Raw genomic sequence first — 15,304 nt, forward strand, 5'->3', positions numbered from 1 at the left:
GACTGTTGTGACTGTTACCACAAACTTGGTGGTTTAAAATGAGAGGAGTGTATTCTGCCAAAGTTCTGGAAGCCATAATCAGTTTCACTGGACCAAAAATCAAGGTGTCTGCAAAACCATGCTCTGAAGTTTCTAGGGTGGCATCCATTCCTGATCTCTTCCAGATTCTGTGCTCCCTGCATTCTTTTCCTTTGACCGTAACACTTCAATATGTACCTCCCTAGAATCATTGCCTTCTCTTCTTTTTCTGTGTTCCACTCTTCCTTCCTCTTAAAAAGCTACATGTGATTGCCTTTTAGGCCCACTATGGTAATATCCAGAAAAATCTCCCCATCTGAAGACCCTTAATTTAATCATATTTTCAATGTTATTTATTTGCCATATAAGATAGAATTCATATGTTCCAGGGATTCCAACATGAATATCTTTACTCCCCTTAAAACCCTTTTTTTTAAAAGTTGTGGTAAATACATGTAACAAAATCAACATCTTACCTATATTAAGTGTATAGTTTGATGGCATTGAGTACATTCACTATGTTGTACAGCTACCACCATCCATCTCCAGGACTTTTAATCTCATAAACCTGAAACTGTACCCATTAATAGTAACTCCCCATCCTCCTCTCTTCCCATTCCCTGGTAACCTCCATCTTGCTTTTCAAGCTCCATGAATTTGACCACTCTACTTATCTCTTACATATGGAATCACACCATAAATGTCCTTTTATGACTGACCTATCCCTTACCATAACGCCCTCAATATTTAGCTATACTGTAGCATAAAACAACATTCCCATCTTTTTAAAGGCTATTGTTTCAAGGTGTGTACATATATATATGTATATATGTTTATATATATATATATATGTAAAACACCTTTTGCTTATCTATTCATTCATTCATGTATTCTTGGGTTGCTTTCACATTTTCAGCTATTGTGAATAATGTTGCTATGAATATGGATTTACGAATCTCTCTTAAAGACCTGGCTTTTCATTCTCTTGAGTATATACCCAGAAGTAGAATTCCTGGATCATAGACTAATTTTATTTTTAATTTTTTTAGGAACGATGTAACATTTTCCACAGTTACCACACCATTTTCAATTTCTACCAACAGGTTACAAGGGTTCCAGTTTCTTCATATCCTCACCAACACTTGTTTTCTGTTTATTTTAATAGCAGCCATCCTGATAGCTATGAAGTGTTACCTCATTAGGGATTTGATTCGTATTTCTCTAATAATAAGTGATGTTGAATATCTTTTCATGCACTTGTTGGCTTTGTATAACTTCTTTGGAGAAATATCTGTTCAGGTCTTTGCCCATTTTTTACTTAGGCTGTTTGATTTTTTTGTTGTTTTTGATCAGTTTTTTTCTCTATATATTCTGGATCTGAATCTCTTTATCAGATTGATTTTCGATATTTTTCTCCCAGTTTGTGAGTTTTTACTCTGTTAATAGTGTCTTTTCATGTAGTTTTCAATTTTCATGAAGTTTGTCTGCTTTTCTTTTATAATCTGTCCCTTTGGTTCAATGTCCAAGAAATCATTGTCAAATTCAATGTTGTGGAGCTTTTGCCTTTTATTTTCTTCTAAGACTTTTATAGTTTTAGGTCTGACGTTTAGAGCTTTGATCCATTTTGAGTTAAATTTTATATGTAGTATTAGAGTCCAACTTTAATTTTCTCCATGTGGATACTCAGTTTTCCCAGCACTACTGGTTGAAAGACTCTCCTTTCTCCATTGAATGATCTTGGCACCCACGTAGAAAGCATTTGGCCATATATGTGAAGGTTTAATTCTGGGATCTCTGTTCTATTCCTTTGGTTCATATGTCTGTTTTTATGCCAGTAACACAGGTTTTGATTACTGTAGCTTTCTAGTAAGTTTTGAAATCAGGAAGTGTGCGTCTCCAGCTTTGTTCGTATTTTTTCAATGTTGTTTTGGTTATTCAGGGTCTCCTGAGATTCCCTATAAATTTTAGGATAGATTTTTTTTTTTAAATTACTGCACAAAAAAACATCAGAATTTTGATAGGTATTGCACTGAATTTGTAGGCCACTTTGGATAATACTGACATCTTAACAATATTAAGTCTTCTAAGTTATGAATCTGAGATATGTTTTCATTTATTTATCTTCTTTCATTTCTTTCAGAAATGTTTTGTAGTTTTCATTGTATATGTATTCACCTCTTTGGTAAAGTTAATTCCCAAGTATTTAATTATTTTTGATGCTATGCTACTGTAAATAGAAATCTTTTCTTGACTTCCTTTTAGATTGTTCATTATTAGTTTATGGAAATGCAACTGCTTTTTGTGTTGACTTTATATCCTGCTACTTTACTGAATTTATTCATTACTTCTAATGGGTTGTTTTTTGCAAAATCTTTAGTGGTTTCTACATATATCATCTGCAATCAAAAATAATTTTAATTCCTCCTTTTTTATTTAGATGCCTTTTGTGCTCCTGAATTTGGTTCAGAAGCTAGTGTTTTGTTGAGGATTTTTATATTATTATTCTTGAGGAAAATTGATCTTTAGTTTTCGTAGAGGTATGCTGTCAGGAAAATGCACAACAACTGTGGGAAAAATTCTCACTGAAAACAGTTTAAAATGTTGAGCAGAGTACAAAATGAGACGGGAAAAAAGGAACACTTTTTAAATTTACCTCTGAACTGGAAAGAAGTTAGGATCCCTCACCTGCCAGAAACAAAATGAGAACAGGAAGCCAAAGTATAAGGCTAACTGAAGCCCCACTTATGCTTAATCCTGGTGATCAGTTTAGGCTTCAAGAGCCAGCAGGAACTGGACAGAAGACAAAGCCCAGGATCTTTACAAAGTAGAAGCTCAAGACCTCTGTGTAAAGGGGGCCCCGAAGAATTTACAAATTCAGTGTGAGCTCAGTGTGAGGAGACACCCTATGTGTTTCCTTTATACCATAAAAGGAGAAAATCAAGAGATGTGTCTGTGGTCACTTTGGCACTGAGTGAAGGTAGAAAAGCTACTTTCCTGAGCATTTGTAAACCAAAGTAAATGTTCCTATGGATTTCTAGCCCCAGTTTACTCTGTGAAGTCCAAAACCCTCAAGACATTTCTTTTAATGAGGTTACCACGGTGGCTGGTATGTGCAAATGCAAGTCCTATTTGAAGATAAGTCACCTTTAAACCAGGCCTCAAAAGAATTCTATAAAGTTCAACAAATACAGTTTTATAGTTAAGAAAAAATTTTAGGAAACACAGAAGGAAATAGACATTATAAGCAAAGCACAAAAAATAAGGGAGAGAAGAATCAGACATATATATTTGTATCATATACAGAAAACATAAAAATATTATGGCAATGTTTTTAAATACATAAAGGAGGGATTTAAAAATAAGAATTAACAAAAGTTGGCTAAATTTGTATTTAAAGAAGAAATATAATTTTTTAAATAAAATTTTAAAAACTCAATTGATAGAAAATAAAATAGGAGACAAACAACAAATATTCCTAACCAATAGGTTAGTTATAATGGAAACTGTATGTAGATGTTAGTGTTTATTATCTACCTTAAGAAAAATAGCATTTTTAGTAAATTTGGAGAACCGTCTGCCCTTGCTCTTCTATTTTATAGTAAATATTATATTAAGATTGGTATTCTTTTTTCCTTATATGTTTGAGCATTAATATTTTCTTTCTGGGAAGGTTTTATAATCCCCAAACCTAATTTCTTTAGTGTGTGTGTCTGTGTGTATGTGTGTGTGTTTATAACTATCCAGATGTTCTTTTTTTCTTGTGTCAGATTTGTTAATTGGTGTCTGCAAAAAAACAATACATTTAACTTATCCTATCAAATTTATTGTCTTGAATTTGTTTATACCATGTCCTTATTACACTACAACGTGTGTAAGTACTATAACAATATTTCTCCTATCATTTCCGATATTAATTTGTCTTTTTTCTTAATCAGAGTTTTGTCTGTGTTGGCTCTTTTGAAATAACCAATTTTTAGTGTTATTAATTGCATCTATTGTTAATGTGCTTTCTATTCAATTGACTTCTGGTCTTATTTTCATCTTGCTTACTTTAGGTTTAAATTGCTGTTGTAAATACCATTTTAAAGTAGAAAATTAGGTAACTGATTTTAGTCCTTTCTTCTTTGCTAATATGACAGTTTTTCTGTCTAGGCACTGCTGTAGCTGCATTCCACAATTTTTATAGGTCCTACTTTTAGTTTAAAATATTCTGAAATTACCATTGTGATTTCTCCTTTGACACGTGGGTTATTTGTAAATATATCATTTATTTCCAAATATTTGTACATTTTCTAATAGGTATTTTGTTATTGATTCCAGTTAAATCTGTGTCTAAAGAGAATTTATAGTTGACCGTTGAACAACCTGGGGGCTGAGGGTGCCTCCCCTTCACAAAGCCGAAAATCCAAGTATAATTTATAGTCAGACCTCCATATAGACTTTTCCTCCATATATGCCATTTCTCTCTATCTGGGTTCAATTTAACATTTGTGAATTCAACCAACAGAGGAGGCAGGAATGGCGATCATGTGGTAGTGAGGTATTTAGCACTGAAAAAATCCTTATATAAGTGGCCCACGCAGTTCACATGCCTGTATTCCAAGGGTCGGTTGTACTGGGTGTGATTTCAGTTGAGGCTTGTTTCATGGCCTAAGGCCTATATTGGTCAATATTTCATTTATATTTGAAAAAATTTATATTCTGGAATTGCTGATTCTACTCTAATATCATTTGGCTCCATTTGTTCTATTTTTGTCTCAAGTGTTCTATGTTCTTATTGATTTTCTACTTTTATCAACTAAAGAAAAAGAACTATTGAAATCTCTGATTAAAGTTGAGGGTTTTTCTGTATCTCCTTTCACTTATGTCAGTTTTTGCTCCATGCATTTTGCTGTTCTGCTATACACTTAGGATTATATAATTGCCTTAATAAGTTATAGATGTCATTTAATGTTTTACATTTAGAGTGATTTATATTTAAATAGCATTTAAAAAGTTCTCGTTTGATCTCAGAATATTCTTTGCCCTGAAGTCCATGCTATCTAATATTAATATAGATGATACATCTTTTTTATTAGTAGTATTGAGTGCTTCTTTCCATCCTTTTAGGTTTAAGCTCCCTATCTTTTATTTTTAAAGTGTTAGTTGCTCAGTCATGTCCAACTCTTTGTGACCCCATGGATTGTAGACCACCAGGCTCCTCTATCCATGGAATTCTCCAGGCATGATACTGTAGTGGGTTGCCATTTCCTTCTACAGGGGATCTTCCCCACCCAGGGATTAAACCCGGGTCTCCTGCACTGCAGGCGGATCTTTACTCTCTGAGTCACCAGAGCAGCCCCCCCCCCCCCCCAAAAAGTGCATTCTTGCGAATTGAATAGCCAGTCCTTTTTGCTCTGGGGCCTGAAAACCTCTCTCCTTTAACTAATATTCAAAATACATTTAAATGTAATTGTGGATGTATTGAATGTTTCTATGTATTCCATTCCTTTTTCTTTTTTCTCTTTATCTGACTTCTTGTTGGAGTATTTTTTCAGTATTCCATTAGTCTCCTTTATTTGCTTATTAGCTGCATATAGCTCATGTTTTATATTTTCATTTGTTGCTTTAGGATTTTCCATATGGATTTTTAATTTATTATAGTCTCCCTTCAGATTATATTGTGTCACCTTAAATATACTGTAAGTTCCTTAAAGCACTGTACTTCTCTTTACTTGCTTCCCTCCCCTCCTTTGTACTGTTACACATTTTATTTCTACATTTTATATAATCATTTTATTTCTATATTTGCTTTCAGCACCAAAATGCAGTCTAATCATTTATGTTTCAAATAGTCAATTAGATGAAAAAGAATTAGTGAAAAAAATATTTGCATATTTTTGTACATTTGTCAACACCAACATTATTCATACTTTCACTTAGATACCTGTTTACATCTGAACCATGTTCTTGCAGCCTGAAGAACATCCTTTAATACTTCTTGTTGAGCAAGTCTGCTGGCAGCAAAATTTCTCAGATTTTGTTTTTCTGACAGTTTACTTTGCGTTCATATCTGAAATATATTTTCACTGTATTTACTATTTTGTGTGGGTTTTTCTTTTTCACTTTAAAGATTGTGTTTCCTTGCATTAGTTCTAATGGTATATCCAGGATATTCTTACATCTTTTCCCCCCATATGCAATATTCCTGTTTCCTTTCTAGCCACTGTTAAGATTGTTCTCCCTATCATTGGGTTCCAGCAGTTTGAATATGTTGTGCCTTGGTATGACTTTCTTTATGCTTATGCTGTTTTAGTTCCAGTGTACTTTTCAGATCTGTAGGCTAATGGTTTATATAAAATTTGAAAAAATTTTGAGCATTATATCTTCAAATAATTTTTGTGCCTATCCTCCCTTTTCAGGGAACCTTAATTCTAGGCCTCGTCCAACTTTATTTCTAATTTGCCAGCCTTCCTAGGTTCTCCTCTGAAGAGTTTATACGTTCAGTAAGACCTCTTCACTCTGATAGCAAAAGATGCATGTTTTCCAGCCCTACACGAGCCCAGGAGGTGTGCAGTTTGTAGGTCCTAGATAGTTAGTCTTTTCCTAACCTTGAGGAATCTCATTCTACTTTTTTATAGCTTAGTATTTAATTTCAGGCTCAAAGGGACACCTTTGCAGATTTTCTTTTTTTTCTTTTTTAGCTTTTGTAATAATTATATTTTCTGTTTTGGTTGTTTTTTCTAATTACCACATCCTAGGGGAAAAATTGCATTTTGTTAATGGCTCCATTTGTTTTCTTGAAAAATACTAGAACTTTTAGAAAAAAAAAAATGCATCTTCTTGTTACTTAAGAAATTAGTCAGTAATAATCAGCAGTTAACGTGGACAGAGGACCCTGGCAGGCTACAGTCCATGGGGTCGCAGGAGTCGGACACGACTTAACGACGAAACCACCAATCAGCAGTTAAAGGCTGTGACATTTAGGATGTATAGAAACACAAGATTTAGAAAAAATAGTTCAAGTAAATTGAGATCATTCTCCTTTAAACTACAGTGACAGTTTCTACCACAAAGATTTTTGGTAGATGAAGGATGAAACCAATGAAATGGTTATTTTAGAGTGGCTCTTAAAAGTTCTCTTATAGAACTTTAAGTTGCCAATAGTTGGTATAATACAAAGCTTCTTGATGTTAATAGTGTTTTACGAGTTAGAAGGTAGCCAAAATTCTGTAATAGGAAGCAAAAAGAAAATTTTGAAATAGCATACACTTGATACAAACTACAAGGTACCCCACTTCCCATATTCCCTATGTTCTCTCAAATTCTGCCAGGTGCCCAGTTATTCCCATTTCTTTTCATCATGCCATTACATAAACTTATAAGGTTAAAGAAAACTCCAAAGGAAACAAAAGTAGAAAAGGCTTTTAAGAGCTCAAAAACAGTAATATGAATTGCTAAATGAAAGGGCTGATGGTTAAGTGCAACCAGTGAGAGTATAGAAGGCTGTGACAGGTTAAATATGGATAAAGGTCTCTACAGCAAGCATAAATAAATGAGATGCTCTAGGTTATGTCCCTCACACCATCTCAGTGTATGAGATAGTTTGAAGCTCATCTTTGTATGACTTCCTCTTCTCCAGTACTCCATAAAACAGATTCTAGCTGCCTTAGTCAGTGAAGCCCTTGTTATCTGTGCTCTGCTGAAGTTACCCCTCTGTGTGGTTCAGTTCAGTCGCTCAGTCATGTCCAACTCTTTGCACCTTATGGACTGCAGCATGCCAGACTTCCCTGTCCATCACCAACTCCTGGAGCTTGCTCAAACACATGTCCATCGAGTCAGTGATGCCATCCAACCATCTCATCCTCTGTCGTCCCCTTCTCCTCCTGCATTCAGTCTTTCCCAGCATCAGGATCTTTTCCAATGAGTCAGTTCTTCGCATCAGGTGGCCAAAGTATTGGAACTTCAGCTTAAGCATCAGTCCTTCTAGTGAATATTCAGGACTGATTTTCTTTAGGGTCTGGGAAATATCATCAGGCAGAAGTCAAGTAATTTTAAAGGTTGCCTTTGGTCTCCTCCTCTTGGGGAATCTGTCCTCTGTTGTCCGTTGAAGCAGTCGTTTCATACATTGTCTTACTTTTCTGGTTGTTTACAGCGGGAGAGATAGTGAAGCACCAGTTATTCAGATTTGGCCAGATATAGATTTTCTAAAAAACAGATTTTTAAAGCTAATGAACTGAAAAGCCAAGAAACAGTACTCACCCAGAATGTTAAATCTGCATATGGGGTTGTTCTTAAGGTCGTAAGTTGTATGGATTTTCAAATACATCCATGTGGCATTTCAGGAAAGAGGGGATACTGAATTCCAGAAGACAGTTGAGTCTCAATATGATGCTTTAGTCACCACAAAAAATTTTCAAGGCATTTTTATTAGAGATTTTCAGGAAATATTCCTTTATAATAGTGCCTTGAATATATATTGAAAGGAAAAAGAATGAAGTTATACTGGTCATTAGTACAAATTTAGACCAAAAAAATTCTCAGAATATTTAATAGACCTCAGAGAAATACAAGGAAATACTTTAACTTTTAGGAAAAATAATTAGTTTTTAATCAGTCTAGCATTATCAGAAGTATATCTATTTGTAGCTGGTAAAAGGTATTTGCAAGGTGTTGAGAGTTTTCTGGCAGCATATTTCCTTTTCACGTTTAAAATTCAAGGTAAAATTAATACTTAAATAGTTTTCATACATCTAAAAATATGTATGCTTAATATTTCATCAAAAACATTACCCCTTATGTGTAGTATGTAGGAAAAATATTATTTGGTAGAAATTGAGGTAAATTTTTAATACTTTTATTAATACAGTGTTCATAATAATGGAAATAAAAACACCAAAAAATCTCTTAGTTAACCAGAAAAAAACAGATAATGTATAATTTATTTAATTATTTTAAATTTGAAAGGCAGATAACTAATAAGCAAATGAAAAACATCTTTAACCTCAATAGCAAAAAAGATTTTTTTTTAAAAAAGAAATCTAGATTGTTCAAAATTCAACCCCTGATATTTCTCCTCAATCATTTATTTTTTTAGTCTTTCCTATCTATGTGCTATCATAACCACTGTTTCTCATACTAGAAATCTGGCATCAGCCCTGACAGTTCCTTTCACCCAGGGCAACCAAGTCATCAGCCTATTTTATCCATTTCACTCTTGAATTCCTCTTCACTTTCTACTGTCAAGTCAAGCCACTATAACTTTCCAATGGGATACTATGTCAATGTGGTATTTTATCTTCTCTATGCAAATTTGTCCTATGCAAGTCCATTTTCTGCACAATATTGTTCAAAATCTTATAGCTTTATATTTTTTTTTCTTAGGAAAAAGCTGCTGAAAATTAACACAGCCTATAAAGTCTGGCTGTTCCCTACTCTCCAGTCTCATCGGTTCATGATCCACATTAGGACATGTGGCATCTGCACATTTGTTACTTGCACACCACGCTGTGCTGGTGACCTTTGCATTAGTAGTTCCCTCAGCTTTGAACACTCTCCCTGTGCTTCTCTTTTCCCCTGGCTAGCGTCCTCCATAAATGTCATCCTTCAGACAAGCCTTTCCTGACTCCTCCCTCACAAGTTTCAGCGTAATTATAATTATTAATCATTACTTATGCCTTGATTAATGTCTGGTTTGCCAGTTAGTTGATTAGTTTTGTGAAGCCAGAGAACATATTTCTATTGTTCATATGGGAATTCCCAGAATTTTGAACATTCCCTGATTTATAGCTGATGCTTTATAAGCAATTATTTAGTCATTATTAAATATTATATAAAGGTGCTTTCAAGTAGGTGTTCAGAAACGTACACTTTCATAACTTCAGTTATGAAAGCATAAATTTATGCAAACTTTATGAAAATCAATTTGCAGTTGTTTTTTCAAATCTTTAAATGTCAGTTTTTTTACTCCAAAATTCCAAAGCTGGGAATCTATCCAAGGGAAATATTCAGATATACAAATAATTAGTGTATAGTATATTTATCTGAGTGTTATTCATAATATTAAAAAAGTTGAAAAATCCTCAAATGTTCAATAAATAGAGATTAGCACAAATAATATTGGGAAGATTTATTAGCTTAATTTATCAGAACATTTTCATAGAATAATGACATAAAAGCTTTCAGTGAATCTTCATGTAAATGTTTTTGAAAGAGATTCAATTATATGAGAGTGTCTGAAAGCTTAAATAAAACATAAAATCATTTGTAAAAAAAATAGAAGGAATCCTTAATTTTAAGTGGTTATCATAGAATCTCATTTCCATGTTATGGATCTTATTTAAGTTGCGGCACAAATCAAGTCAAAACAGAGAAAGAGAAAAATTATAGGTAAACAAAGTAATTCTGTACAATTCCACATAAATGATGGCTGTTTATGGGTAAGAACTAGCATTTATATATATTCTTGTACACAGTAAATCACAAACTAGGAATGTTAAAAGGTTCTGAGTTTTGTTTTTAAAACTACCACGTTATATTTGAATTGTTTTGTGTTGAACATAACTCTCATTTTGAGCTGTTAGTTAACATGCTATTTAATGATCCTTCTGTCATCACACCCTTTTCTTGGGTGGCATGGGAGTTACAGAGCATGTATAAGATGTAAGTACTAGCCCTCACGATGTTCATAGAATCATTACATAGACAACACAGACAACTCTAGCCTTAATATGTTAAAGAATAAATGACTACGGGACAAAATAAGTATAACACATATAGTGTTATAACACATATAACACATGGACGTTTTCAATGGAAGTTTTGAGGAGACAAAAATAAATGTGACTCTATGGTGGTGGGCAGCTTTAGGAGAGAAGGAGAATTTCCTGTGGCATTTGCTGTGATTATAGATTTTCCCAAAGTGGAGATGCCTCATATTTTACTTTAGGGAGTACTGACCATTTAGTTTAGAAATGCACGAAATGCTTTTAACAAAATCATACAAAAGGGACAGTGATTAACGATGCTGACTTGCTAATTTCATAATATTTTGTAACCTCTTTATAGCTCTCCGAGACACTGGAAAACAGTCTATTAACAGTGACTGGAAGATTGAACACTCTGGAGCATTCAACATAGCAGGAACTACTGTCCATTATATAAGACGAGGCCTCTGGGAGAAGATCTCCGCCAAAGGTCCTACTACAACACCTTTACACCTCCTGGTATGAGGGCATGAATCCATAACATTGCATAATCAGCTTCCTACGACAAAGGACATTCCCACTATGCTTTCTCTTTTTTCCAAATTTGGATTGTCAAGTAGATATTTAAAGTTACTTAAGAGGTGGGATTTTAGGGGGTTTTTTGTGAGTGTTTGAAATCAAGATGGCTAAAAGTGGAAATTTTTAAATTTAAAAGACAATTTTACATTTTAAAAATGGACATGATGTTTTGGGGAATTCTCAGCCCACAGTAGAGGTAAACTAGCAGGCAATAAGGTTCCTCTTTCCCTAAAAGTATATGTTTACTGATCAGAGTAGATGTCCGTAAAGATTAGAGTGCTTCCCAGGTGCCGCTAGTGGTTAAGACGTAAGAGACACAGGTTTGATCCCTGGGTCAGGAACATGGCAATCCACTCCAGTTTTCTTGCCTGGAGAATTCCCTGGACAGAGGCGTCTGGCCAGCTACAGTCCATAGGGTCGCAAAGAGTCAGACACAACCGAAGCGACTTAGCATCCATGCATGCATGCATGGCAAAAATGTCACATTTCATACATCCGTGAAACGGGTACCACCTGAGTCTATATAAAAGGCCCTTGAGAAAAATGGTATTGGTCCCTGGGGAAAACACTTGTTAACTATCTAACAAGGCTTCCAGTTACCCCTTGTGTTCTTACTAGGTTAAGTGACTCCTGTAAAGAATTATGATAACTTGAATGTTTGGGATAATAAGTTTCTTTACCTTGTAGCAGAAGACTAGGTCTGAGTTTGGAGCAAACAAATCAGGACACTGAGGCTCTGCACCCGTGCCGGTGGCAGGTTCACATGCCCCTTTTGTCCTTGGTCATTGCCTTCAGTGCTAATGACGCAGGAGCCGGAGGACTGACTACACAGCTAGAGTGCTTTTCATTCTGGTGGCAAAGTCTGAGATTCACACACTTCAACATCTGAGTCCACACATAAAAACAACTGTAAAACACAGTCAACTGACTGTTTATTTGGAGTGTGATGTGCTACATTGTTTAATATCTCCTTACAGTTTAAGTTGAATTTGTCCTCAGCTGGAGACATCTGTGTTGCCAGTCTAGGCACCAGAGGTTCAAATCTCATTGGCCCATTTGCTTTTCCCTAGTTGAATGTGCCTGCAAATCACCTGAGGTTCTTGTTCTTGTTAACTGAACATTGGTCTGCCACTACTACTGGTTCACTGACCACGTTTCAAGTAAGAATGTTTTGTAGAACTGCAGTCAGTAGGCTTTACCAACAAGAATGCATGAAGGGAGGGATGTATAAAGGGAGCGAGGTGAGTTCCATGAAGCCTTCTGTTCAAAATCTTAATAATAGTAATAATATACACCATTCATCAAGCACTGAGAGCAGACCCTGTCCAGAAGTGCTTTACATTCATTATGGCATTTAATCCTCAGAATAACACTGTGTGATATGTATTATTATTATTCCATTTTACAGATTAGAAAACACTAAATATTTGAAAGATTAAGTACTGTGCTCAGGATCCCCCAATAAGTTATTTTGTTGTTGTGATTCAGTGATGTCTGGCTCTGTGACCCCGTGGACTGCAGCACTCCAGGCTTCCCTGCTCTGAATAAATTAGATGTTAATCCATCATCCATGCTGCCTTTCCTGATACATAAAGATCAAATCTAAGTTCTTTATACTCGAGAGCTTTGGATCATAATTATGCATACACTTTAAATAATGTTTTTGTTCATCTCCCCACAGTTACTTTGGATCCTTTAATTTGAATTGGAAACTCCACTCTGCGCCTTCTGCCATCTGGAGAGAGGGGGGGAAAATGACTAAACAAACATCATATGACCAATATCTGGCTCTTTCCATGATTGGGTCACTTAGAATAACAACATTATCAACAACAAACATATGTTTAATGATTTGGTTGCTGAAAACGCCATCATGTTGCCTCCCTTTCATGAGTGTAACCTACATATTTTTATGGAACAAGACTGAAGCTCTTTTAGTGAGCCTCTAATTCAAAATTTTAAAACAGTGTATGTGAGACCTTACTGTTGGGCAGAGGGAGTTTCCTTGCTGCAGAATCCTTAATCTGACTGGTAATTACCAAGGTTTTTCCTGGAAGCATGAAACATAATTAAAGTCAGTGAACTATGTCTAAAAGAAGGCATCTATGTGACCTGGATTTATTCAGTAATCCAAAGGAAACTGCACTTCTAAAGATATTTTTCTTTAATGACTATTACAGATTGAAAGCCGGTACTGAACTTTGAAAGGCAATACCTTCTGTGCCATGCTTCAGTATGTGCCCCTCAGCTGTAACTTTCCTTCTTGCAAAGAATACTGCCAAATTCAGATGGTTTAAGAAAGAGCTAATGATTTTGTAACTAATGTCTTTATTTTAATGGAATTAGATGTTCAAGGACAATCAAAAGTCCTATTAATGAAAAGGTAGTTTTTTAAGAAAAACAGACATGTTTTCATGTAATTAAATAAGTTGACAAATAACTTATTTATATGTTCATTTCGTCGATTTAAAAATCATGTAATGGTCTGGTTCTGTTCATAAACAAGATGAATCCATCTCTCTCCCTTTTTTTTTTAGCTTATTGAGCTGAAAAGTCACTAGCAACATGAAATGAGATATTTAAAGTCGTAGCAAACACTGCCATGTGCTTAGGATCAGTATCCAGCATGTTACATACATGTGACTTTTAGAAGCATTATTTTTGTTGTTGATCTAGTTGATTCATAATGCCATCATACTAATTCCTCAACCCACATATTAAAATGTGTCATAGTATTTCTATTAATATATTGAGGCAAAATCTTAAGGAAAAAAAGTAAAAAAAGTTAACCTTAAAAACTCATTTTTTCCCCCAATAAGTGTTAACTCTATAGCCTATCATTACAACTATCTTGATATAGATTAAATATCAAAATTCTCTAATATTTGAATTTTACTTAAAATTTAGATATATATTTTTTATGTATCACATCATGTTATATAGATTGCTTCCTTAAATCCTCAGGTTTCCCTTGTGGCTCAGCTGATAAGGAATCTGCCTGCAATGCAGGAGACCTGGGTTCCATCCCTGGGTTGGGAAGATCCCCTGGAAAAGGGAAAGGCTATCCACTCCAGTATTCTGGACTGGAGAATTCCATGGACTGCATAGTCCATGGGGTCTCAAAGAGTCAGACACAACTGAGTGACTTTCACTTTTCCATAAGTCCTCAGATCCATAGACGTCATATATCCAATGGGCTTGTTTGACATATTTGATGGAAATGAATTTATAAACAAACATATATTCTCATTCATTCTTTTATTTTAAATGAGTATTTTTCATGTATTTTTCTTTCATTTAAAATATGTATGTTTGCACCATACATGATGCAGTTCTAAGCTTGATATTGTGTACTGTGGGATAACATCATGGACTTGGTTGCTGCTAATGATTTAGTTCAGTGTAACCCACAGTTCAACCATTCCCATACGTCCTTTATGATTTATACTGTTTACATACATGTACTGTTTATATATGTGTACCCAACTGTACCATTATTAAGTTACTTTGCATTTAAAAGTTTTTTTTTAACATAAATTTCTTTTCAAAGGAAATTATCTTTACTGTAAATGAAAAGTTAGTAACCTTGCCAAAATTAAAGTTTAACCATAAGCATACATGGAATAGTATTCTTGTTCATCAATTGGCCTAGAAGTTCTCTTCCCCTTATGAAGTGAAATAATTCCCAAAACCTTCTGTCCTCTTCCTCTATTGACACAGGGACTTATCATTCATATTTTTCTAATATGAATGAAAAGGCTTCATTTGATACTAGATTGTGGGTTATATCTTGATGTTATGTAGGACACATGTCCCTGTCCCCCCTACTAAAGTCATCTCATACATGTACCATGCTTTGGGAGACTGTGTAGCCCATTGACTTGGGAGAAAATAATATGGTATCTCTGATCTCACTCAAATGGGCTATTTTTTCATGCCATTGTTAGCTTAGAGGTAAGTGTATAACTGCAGTGTTTACAGAAGTAGGACAGTTTCAGCATTAAAGCGATAAGGTCACAAAT

General features: G+C 34.7%; 1 protein-coding gene across 2 annotated transcripts in view; it reads left to right on the forward strand.

Moving 5' to 3' along the window:
• Positions 1-15,304, forward strand: part of ADAMTS19 (ADAM metallopeptidase with thrombospondin type 1 motif 19) — a 261,654-nt gene that overhangs the window by 202,822 nt on the left and 43,528 nt on the right. For both annotated transcript variants that reach the window (XM_043465964.1, XM_043465966.1), the window contains one exon: positions 11,065-11,222. In XM_043465964.1, coding sequence (XP_043321899.1) covers positions 11,065-11,222 — 158 coding nt within the window. The remainder of the gene's footprint in view (positions 1-11,064; positions 11,223-15,304) is intronic.

Source organism: Cervus canadensis, chromosome 4, assembly GCF_019320065.1.
Source record: "Cervus canadensis isolate Bull #8, Minnesota chromosome 4, ASM1932006v1, whole genome shotgun sequence".
NCBI classification, from domain to species: Eukaryota; Metazoa; Chordata; class Mammalia; order Artiodactyla; family Cervidae; genus Cervus; species Cervus canadensis.